The sequence below is a fragment of the Ceratotherium simum genome, chromosome 1 (assembly GCF_057802395.1).
Source record: "Ceratotherium simum simum isolate JZ-2026a chromosome 1, ASM5780239v1, whole genome shotgun sequence".
Lineage (NCBI taxonomy): Eukaryota > Metazoa > Chordata > Mammalia > Perissodactyla > Rhinocerotidae > Ceratotherium > Ceratotherium simum.
The window spans coordinates 83,389,841-83,400,057 of record NC_141900.1 but is presented as its reverse complement, the minus strand read 5'-3'; the positions used below and the strand labels follow the sequence as shown (position 1 = coordinate 83,400,057).

Below are 10,217 nucleotides of genomic sequence, written 5' to 3'. Positions count from 1 at the left end.
ATAACGTCAAAGGCAAGGAAGGCAAATTTTTTAAATGCATAGATATACCTCCTCTTTATAGTCATTATGAAAAGGTATAATTTGTTAATATAGCAATGTAAAAGAGGTGAGTGATCCTTGTTTATGCTTTGTAGCACAATTTTGAAAATCAGGCAGTTTAATTACTCTCAAGTAGTATTGTTTTTATTGCCATTTAGCAACATACATAAAATAAATTTTCTCAAATATTAATGTGTTTACAAGATACTGATTAAGGCATTTGCTATTTGTCCTTCTTTGAGGTGGATATTTATTGGTACCCAGACTTCAACTTGGACATCAAAATACAGTATAGTTACACATAAATAGATTCCTTGATGAAAATGGAGTCCTGTATATTTAGCATGTACATTTAATATGTTTACTAAAACATACTTAATGTTTCTCCATTACACTAAAAATTGCCACAAGTATTGCTTGAATATATTGTTTTTTACTTAAAGAAAATTCACAACTATTAAAAAAATGTGGTATTTTCCATTATCTTATAACTTTATTTTTTATTTATAAAAATATTTTTCTATTAGTTCAGTACACAGAAAACTGATTGAGGAAAATTCAATATTTAGCTTATAATGATAAATACTTATCCTACATAATAAAGCTTATCTGGTATAAGTATATTTCTTTGTTAGCAAATTTTATTTCCTTCTGGAAAATAAAGTGTATTGAGAATTAAAGAATTAGACATGTGGTTAGACAAGATGACCTTTAAGGTCTCTACTAATCTTTAATATTTCTGAGATTTTTTTGCTGCCTTTTTTTTAACAGTAACATTATAAATAGAAGCCCCAAACAAAATACAATTTTGGTTTTACAATAATTAACTTTGAAGCATAACCTTCACAAAAAGTATTTTATTATCTTATAAGAGTCCATTAAGGTATAAAATCAATACTTTAGCCACTCAGTGAAGCATTTCATTTTTCTCAATATTTTTTAGAGAAACTACTATATGCTTCAAATTTAACTTTTTTTTTCTTTCCTAATGGAATTCTATAAGTAAATAAAAGAACTTTTCTAAATCATTAAATCCTAATAGAAAATTAGCAGGGTTACGATAAATTGCTTTTCCTTTGTGGTGAACAGACAGGGTAGATCTAATCGTCTTGAGTGGCCTTATGACACATGAAGTAGCATCCACTTTCTCAAGGGAGGATGTTTGAAATTAACATGCATGAATTCCCTACTCCACCTTGAGGAGATTTGACAGCCCTCTGCAAATATTGAACTTGGGGACTACAGTTCTTTGCCCTTAACCATTCCCTTTACATTCAAGAAAGGAAAGCATCTTTAGGTAATACATCTGTTCATGAGAATAATCTCAGTCACATAGTTCCCAAAGGAGAGGCAACTTTAAGAGTGATGAAAGAATATTGCTGACATTAGATACTTTGGGGCATTTTTTTGGTACATGATAACTGTCACTGAGTGTGCCTTCTCAGTGGAGTCTCAACAGATTACTACACTGGTGGTGATCACAGAGTGGGTAAGCTTAATTTGAGCTGTGTTACTTTTCTATTGCTGCATAACAAATAACTCCAAAGTTTAACAGTGTAAAACAATAAAACATTTATTATCTCACACAGTTTCTGTAGTTCAGAAATTCAGGAGCAGCTTAGCTGGGTTGTTCTGTCTCTCATGAGGTTGCAGTCAAGGTGTCAGCTGGGGCTGCAGTCATCTGAAGGCTTGAATGGGGCAAGACAATCCACTTAGTAGGTGGCTCCCTCACACACCTGGCAAATTGGTGCTGGTTGTTGTCAGGAGGCCCTGGTTCCTTTCCATAGGGCTGCTTGAGAGTTCTTCCTGGAGTGAGTGATCCAAGAGAGAGCAAAGCAGAGGCCAGATGTCTTTTATGACCTAGTCTAAGAAATCACATACAATCATTTATGGAATATACTATTGTTTACATAAATCAGCCCTATTCTAAGTAGGAGATGACACGAGTTCAGGAATTCTAGGAGGTGAGGTTATTGGGGGCCATCTTAGAGTTAGACTACCACAGAGTATGGTATTCTTCTTTTTGGGTTATTAATAGAGCTGGTCTTGGGAAAATACATTGTTTTTTGAATTTATTGTTGTTGTTGTTTAGTTTAGTTTTTTTTAAACATTCCTTCAGCTCCCATTTCCGTGCCTCTTTGAGCAGTCTTCTGTTTCCAGATCCCAATACTTTCAAGTTGGCTCCTTATTCCTAGGGTTCTATTGTGGTACTGTTCTCCTCCTTCCTTCCCCACAAATTCAACAAATAACTGAGGGCAAATTGTGTGTCAATCACTATTTTTTCACATCAGTGAACAAAATCACTCCCTTCACAGAGCTTACCTTTTATAGTAGCTGCTTTTCATAATAAGTGGTCTCCTATGATCCATAACTTCCAGTTTTGTCTGATTAGCATTCTGCTAAAATTACTGTCTGTCTAATAAGGCAAATGTAATATTGTGATTTATAATAAATATATATTTGGTCTTCGATCCGGTTCCTGGCATAGAGCTCCTAAAACTGCTGGAATTTTCTGTGATGAGAGAGATAAAGGTATTTTTTGTTATGTTAATTAGGTGGCTTTTGGAAAGCCCCTAGGTAACCTAAGGATAGGGGCTGGTTAGCAGAGAAACAAACTCTGTGATTAGAGAATTGGAACTTTCAGCTTCACCCCAGAACTCTGGGAGGAGAGAGGGTTTGGAGATAGAGTCAACTGCCAATGGTCAATGATTTAATCAATTACGCCTGTGTAATGAAGCCTCCATAAAACCCAAAAGGACAGAGTTCAGAGAGCTGCCAGGTTGGTGAACACATAGAGATTTGGGGAGAGTGGCACATTTAGAGGGCGTGGAAGCTCTGTGCCCTTCCCACATACCTTGCCTTATGTATCTCTTCCATCTGGCTGTGCCTGAATTATGGCCTTTTAAACCGATGATCTAGTAAGTAAAATCTTTCTGAGTTCCATGAGCTGCACTAGCAAATTAATCAAACCCAAGGCAGGGGTTGTTGGAACCTCCAACTTATAGATTGTTGGTCAGAAGTGCAGGTGACAACCTGGACTTATGACTGGCATCTGAAGTGGGAGGGGGATAGTCTTGTAGGACAGAGCCTTAACCTGTGGGATCTGATGCTATTTTCAGGTAGATAGTGTCAGAACTGAGTGAATTGTAGGACACATGGCTGGTGTCTGAGAATTGCTTGGTGATGTGGGAAACCGCCCCACCCACACACACAAACATTGGAATTGGGTCCAGAACCTTTAGTAAACAAGTTTAAGGTAAGAGGTCAATGATGGGCAGAGTTCCCTTAAATTAATGTTTTTATTTTAATAGAAGTATTCTGTCATTTAATTCAAAAGAGTAGGTACTTAAAGTAAAATTTGAAGTCCCTGAAGCAGATACTAAGCACAATAGGAGGACTCCTTCATTTGTACCAATTTCACTGCTTTAAGCCACCTCTAAGACTACTTTTGTTCAATGGAAAACATTACCATCAAGCTCTCTCTCACTCAGCGTGGTCTTAAAACATTAACATAGTTATCACCATGAACACATGAGAGGTGTCAGAGATTAAAGTAGCTCGTTTTGCCATTTCTTTTCACAATTGACGCAGGGTGATTTGAATTTCCCCAAATATGTTGGAAAGACTTGGATCACTGTTTATATATAGAGATCCAATATAGAGATCACTATTTATATATGTTTATATTCTAAGCCGATGTTTCAAGGATTCTGGTATTTATACTTGTGATTAGCTCTAAAACATCTTTCCATGGGACTTTTCTTTTGAGTTTTAAAAGTGTTTGGACCAATAAATCTTTCTCCACATGTCAGATTGGTCAACGTTGAGGAGGTAAATGGAAACTAATGACACTCATCAAGTTGACGATGCGAATAATTTATTGGAGCCACTCATTTAACACTTTCATAAAGTCAATATCAAGGAAAGAAACTAGGCTCTTATTATGGTAAACTGTGTTTGTCCTGTCAGCATTTAGTGATTTATTACAAACCTGTGGCTAGGATTAAGATATTATAAATGGGGGAAAAATGGAAGTCTCATTAATTTTTTATATCCACAGGTGGAAGACATGCAGTGGGCTAATAGAGAACACACTCACCCGGCGTCCGTCTGCAGCCTGCCCTGTAAGCCTGGGGAGCGGAAGAAAACGGTGAAAGGAGTCCCTTGCTGCTGGCACTGTGAGCGCTGTGAAGGTTACCACTACCAGGTGGATGAGCTTTCCTGTGAACTTTGCCCTTTGGATCAGAGACCTAACATCAACCGCACAGGCTGCCAGCTTATCCCCATCATCAAACTCGAGTGGCATTCTCCCTGGGCTGTGGTGCCTGTGTTCATTGCAATATTGGGAATCATTGCCACCACCTTTGTGATCGTGACCTTTGTCCGCTATAATGACACACCTATTGTGAGGGCTTCGGGACGCGAACTTAGTTACGTGCTCCTAACAGGGATTTTTCTCTGTTACTCAATCACCTTCTTAATGATTGCAGCACCAGATACAATCATATGCTCCTTCCGACGGATCTTCCTAGGACTTGGCATGTGTTTCAGCTATGCAGCGCTTCTTACCAAAACAAACCGAATCCACCGAATATTTGAGCAGGGGAAGAAATCTGTCACAGCACCCAAGTTTATTAGTCCAGCATCCCAGCTGGTGATTACTTTCAGCCTCATCTCCATCCAGCTCCTGGGAGTATGTGTCTGGTTTGTTGTGGACCCCCCACACATCATCATTGACTATGGAGAACAGCGGACTCTGGACCCGGAGAATGCCAGGGGAGTGCTCAAGTGTGACATTTCTGATCTCTCGCTCATTTGTTCACTGGGGTACAGTATCCTCTTGATGGTCACTTGTACTGTTTATGCCATTAAAACGAGAGGTGTTCCAGAGACTTTCAACGAAGCCAAACCTATTGGATTTACCATGTATACCACCTGCATCATTTGGTTAGCTTTCATTCCCATCTTTTTTGGTACAGCCCAGTCAGCAGAAAAGGTAAGTGGCAAGAATGTATTTGCCAACCCTTTTCCGGGATTTATCTTCTTTCCTTAGGATACTTTCCCTCTTTTCTTTTTGGTTCACTTATATTCTCTCAAGATTCTTCAGTCTGTGTTATTCTTATATAGAAATATCCCTCAAGGTCATTTTGCTCTGAATATGTGTTGACTAAGGCTGATTTTCCATGAAAAGCACTTTAATGTGTGCTCCTTGGCAAGGCTGAAGATTGACAGAGCTCACGTCACTTTCTGGATCTGTCTTCCCAGCTCTGTTATCTACTAACGTAACTGTTCTTTTCCAAATGTTAACTAAAAGAGGAAAGGAGAAAGGGCAGACGTGATTCACAGGGGTGAGCTATCCCAGAGCTATGACATCCCAATGCACGACAAATACCTCCTTTCTAGTTCTAATGTGACTCTGGAAAAAAGCTATTCCTTAATAATTATGATGGTTTTATTCATGGAAGCAGAGTTTATAGTAAAACAACAACAACAAAAAGAAACTAAATGGCTTAGTTCAATCTGAGCCATTGTACTATTTCTCCTCAGCCCCATTCTTATTTCTTTTCCATATGTGGAGGATGATGGTGAGGGATTAAAGAAGACAGCAGTGGGCAGTTATATAATGCAGTTGATAAGTTTTTAGAAGGTGAAGATCAATTGAATCTCCTGAAATAATTTTCTTTGGTCACTAATTTCCCAATAATCTTTTCCACATAAAAGGCTGCAAGCAAAGAACATTTATATGTGAAAGGGAGTAAGTGCTGAACTAGATGTATGTAGTTCTATGAACAGAAAAGCAGAGAACTAACGTTAACCATGAATTCCAAGGTTTGGGTAGTGTGATGGAGACAAGACAGCTGGTAAAACAAAGGCAAATACTATCTTTCTGTAATGGATAGCCCTTCAGCCCTAATGTGCATATGAGAAAGTTCTTCTCTCAGAGTGAAGATTTAAAGATTTTTCCATCTTCCATCATCAGAAGTTGTGAGGAAATCAAGCATCCTGTGGACAACTACATTTTCTAATTTCTAATATTCCAAGCGAGGTCCTGCATGACTCTTAAAATCCCAACTAATTCAGGGGGAAAAGTACTCAACAAGGGCACTGAGAACTCATTTGTCTGAGCATTCATCCCTTACTAGATCAATGTGGCTTTCAACCATGTCTGGACAAAAATGTACTTCAGCAAACCTGCTGCTGAATAGAGGAAACTTGCCATGGGTTCCAGACCTGTGACCTTCTATGACTTGGATGGCCTGATGAAAGTCCGTGAATATTTTATGTAGGACCAACCACGTGGCAGGAAAGTAAGGATAGTTTGAGGCTCTAAACCTAATAACTAGAAAACGTTTTATTTTGATATATGCAGATGGGAATTTATTAGGATCGAACTTGTAAGTTTAATGTAGGAAAGAATATGTGAGCTGGAAAATAAGTGTCTCAAAGTCTATTGGGTCTGTTTTGATAAGGTTAGTTGGACTAGTCAGGGCAAAATAATGTTTTTCAGAGTATGGAAATGTCCGCATTATGTGAATTATTAATAACATCAACTTAAGTGGTACTTGTGTTTGTATTTGAACCTAAGACTGTCTTTTTTATATACTGTTTTATCTGGAGAGGGCCATAAGTAGTTTATTTTGCTCTCTGGTGGACAATAAATATTTAATCAAACAAAATCTCCTGAGCTCTGACATCTAACTTCCTTTTCCTTTTCTTTCTCTTCCTTCACGTTTCATAAATTACAGCCTACTCTTACTTTTCATATTGTGACTTCCAAGGACGTGGAGGGGCAAATACAAATGCTAATAAGATATTTTTCTATTCAGATAAGACTTTCAGTGCCTCAATTTTTAGAATAAATAAAATCCTGGTCCTACATCAAACTATTGGGTATCAGCCTAGTAGTTCAAACATACATCATACTGAGAAGTCTTTTTAAGGTAATGAAAAAAAAATGATCATTGTTTCTCAGAACAAGAACTCTGCAGAGTTGCCGCTGCTCCCTGAGGAGCAGTGATGGAGACAGTAAGAGTTTCAGGATGAAATGGATACATGAATATGCCATGGGGTTCATCCATCTGAAAACCTGGAATTTAATGTACGTATTTATTACGTGTGTGGATATATCCATGCCTATAGAGGCATGACTGAATGTAGCTAGACAAAATTCCTTTTTCTTTCTTAGCTTTGTGGAATCAAAGTAAGTCAAAGAATCACATTGTAAGACAAAATTTAAAACACGTTAATTGGAATTTATTTTGTATTCATGACATGACTGAATGTGGAAAAAACTGAAGAAATCAATAAGAAACACTAATTTTAGGAATTTTCAGAACATTGTCAAGTCCACAAATTATTTAGTTAGTCTTAGAGTTGCTGAATTTAGATCAGCTCTACATCAAGAGCTATTATATCATAAGTAGCTAAGATTTTGCTACTGAGGTACTTTATATAACACACGTGTCGTCCTAACACTTCACATAAAACTTGCTACCTGCTATTCTTTGTCAAAGTATCTTTTGTTATTCAAAACAAGACACAAGATGCTTGAGAATATTTTTTTTCATGTTTCTAAAATTATTGACAGATATTAAAAGTGGATAAAACTTTTATGTCTCTAAAAGAAGACATTAAATAAGTTTTATTGACTTTGGAGGACAAAAGAGTTGGTCAGTCCTCCATTCTCATTTATAATGCTCAGCCAGTTAGCCCCACGTTATCAACTTGAAGTGTCTGCAACAGTTAGGCAGCACACACATCCATTAATTCAGCAGATCTTTATTGAGCACTGTGTCCGGCATTGTGCTGATTATTGAGCCCATGTCAATCTGCTTCCCTGAGCATTCCTTGTGAGGCTCAGTCTGGCTCCCAGCTGATGTCTGCCTGACTCCTGCCAGCACCAGCAAGATGCCAGGCTGAAGGACAGGAGAGGATCAAGCTCAAGGGTGGGGGGATACGGTGAGGAGTCAGATCTGAGATGAGAAAGCAAAAAAGAGAACGCCGCATCCTGTAACTATACAGTGACATGGAATTTATAACATGGAAGGCAGCAGAAGAGCAAAATTTCTTCCAGTATGCATTTAATTATGTTTCATAGAGTAATCTCTACAGAAGACTCATCTAACCACATAGGTCTCTCTGAAATTACAAGAGGAGTAGGAATAAAAAAGTAAAATACGTTGAATAATTTAGACAGATGTTTTGGAAAACCTCTGAGTAAAATCAAGTTATAAAGGGACATTTGTAGCATTCATGAAGACAACTCTCTAAAGTACGTTTTTATTCAATGATAAAACACCATTTAATTTCTCCACATTTTTTTTTATAAGATTTCAAAACCAAGATGAATCATGTTTTTTCCAGTAGATTTTAATGACATCATTTATTAGCTAGGCACCTACTGCTGCATTCTACTAAATCATAGTATAAATGCGTTTTTTCTTTTCCTATAGGAAAGTTGTGTGAAGGAAGGGTGGACATGCCGAGGCATGGACACGGACTAACACAAACTCTTATAATTGTGTTGAAAAGACAAAAGAATTAAAATATAATTAATGCAACAGTAAGGAAAAGAATCCTCAGAGATGGTTAGAGGCTGTTAGGATGGCAGAAATCTCTTGAATACATATTTTACCATCTCTAATTGGGCTCATAAAACCAAGATAATCAGACCCAGGTTATGACACTGCTAAGCTCCAAGGAGCACAGTGCTTCAACCAGAGCATCGGGTGGAAACAAAACAAAACAGCCTCAAAACAGCAAAGAAAATAAAACTTCACAATGTCAAAAACCCCATGTGTTCTGAACCAGCCTCTCTTTCTTCACTCTCTGGATGGCGCGGCATCTCTCTAGTGGCTCAAGTCAGACACCTGGGAGTCGTCTTAGACTCCTCCCTCTGCTCACACCCACCCCTTTATTTCCTCCTCTCACCCTCAAATGTCGCCCTTTATAAATTTGTGAAGGGTAAGCAGTGTCTGTCTGATGTATATCTGAATGAATATGTCTCTAAATGTAGAGCCTTTCAAGCAGTACATTCTCAATAAATGCCTATTGAATGAGTGAGTGGAGTGTGTTGCTCAATAATGATATAATAATATAAATGCTCATTTGTGATTTAAGTTAGACTGTGGTATAATGGGAATCTGATGTATGCATCTTATTGTGATCCCATTACAACTTTTTTTTCTGAAAAATAAGTTTTCTCGTTTAAATGATGGGCCATATACATTTCTTTTAAAATTTTATCAGTATCACTTATTCTGAAATAGGGCTGTTAAATATTTAGAGAGAAATGCAAAAAGGAAATATTATGGTTGTCCTTAGTTCTATCTAAAATACACAAAGCAAAAGAGAATTGATGTGATTGTCTGGATGCTTTTGCCATGTCATCCCTCCCTCATTCTTTTACTGTATCTGTCTGTTGAAGGGTAGAAGACGGTAGGGATGCAGAGGTGGAAGAGTGGAGTAAGGAAGAGCATGAGCTCTGGAGTGAGAGGACTTGGGTTCAAATCCCAGCTCTGCTAAACTAACTCAGAAAATGTAGACAAGTGGCTAAATTTGTGGAGATGTAATAAATTCCCCCAGAAAATGCAAACTCAGATATAAAGCAATGTAAAGTAATCACCTGCCATCTATGCCCAGCCGTATTCTCAAACTATAGCAGACTTGAGTTCGTATCCTCTGGGAAAGAGCAGAAGATGATTGACTTAAAAAATCTGCTTGTCTCATTATGGTGTGTTTTTGTACTGATAGATACCTCATGGTAGTTTTGCTGAGAGTTCCATGATATGAGTCATGAGATGTGTTTAGCACATGATAAGCAATCAATAAATGTTGGCTATTATTATTATTAGGCTATATTTCATGAGGGCAGGGACCTTATTTCGTTTTGCTCACCATCATATCCTTGGTACCCAGCATAAAACCAGTCCCAGAATAGGTTCTACAAAAAATATTTGTTTAGTGACTGAATACATTCAAATTTGTCCATATAATTGCCTCAATTTCTCCAGCTATTTCGACCATGTCTGTGCAGACCCAACTAGAAACATTTTCTCAAACACAGGGGTTTGCCTGAGGGTGAAGATCATACAAATTACAGATGTTAAAGAGGATGACCAGAATCTGCAGGACTAGGAGAAAGAAAAGAGAGAGTTGCTCCTGAGGCAATATGTAAC

At 37.7% G+C, this 10,217-nt stretch overlaps 1 protein-coding gene across 1 annotated transcript; it reads left to right on the top strand.

Annotated features, from left to right (window-relative positions):
- Positions 1 to 1,453: 1,453 nt before the first annotated feature.
- LOC147918264 (metabotropic glutamate receptor 8-like) lies at positions 1,454 to 8,543 on the top strand. The gene is made up of 3 exons (XM_087434247.1): positions 1,454 to 1,528; positions 4,100 to 5,035; positions 8,493 to 8,543. The coding sequence occupies exons 1-3, from the start codon at positions 1,454 to 1,456 to the stop codon at positions 8,541 to 8,543; spliced, it is 1,062 nt and encodes a 353-aa protein (XP_087290373.1).
- Positions 8,544 to 10,217: the final 1,674 nt, after the last annotated feature.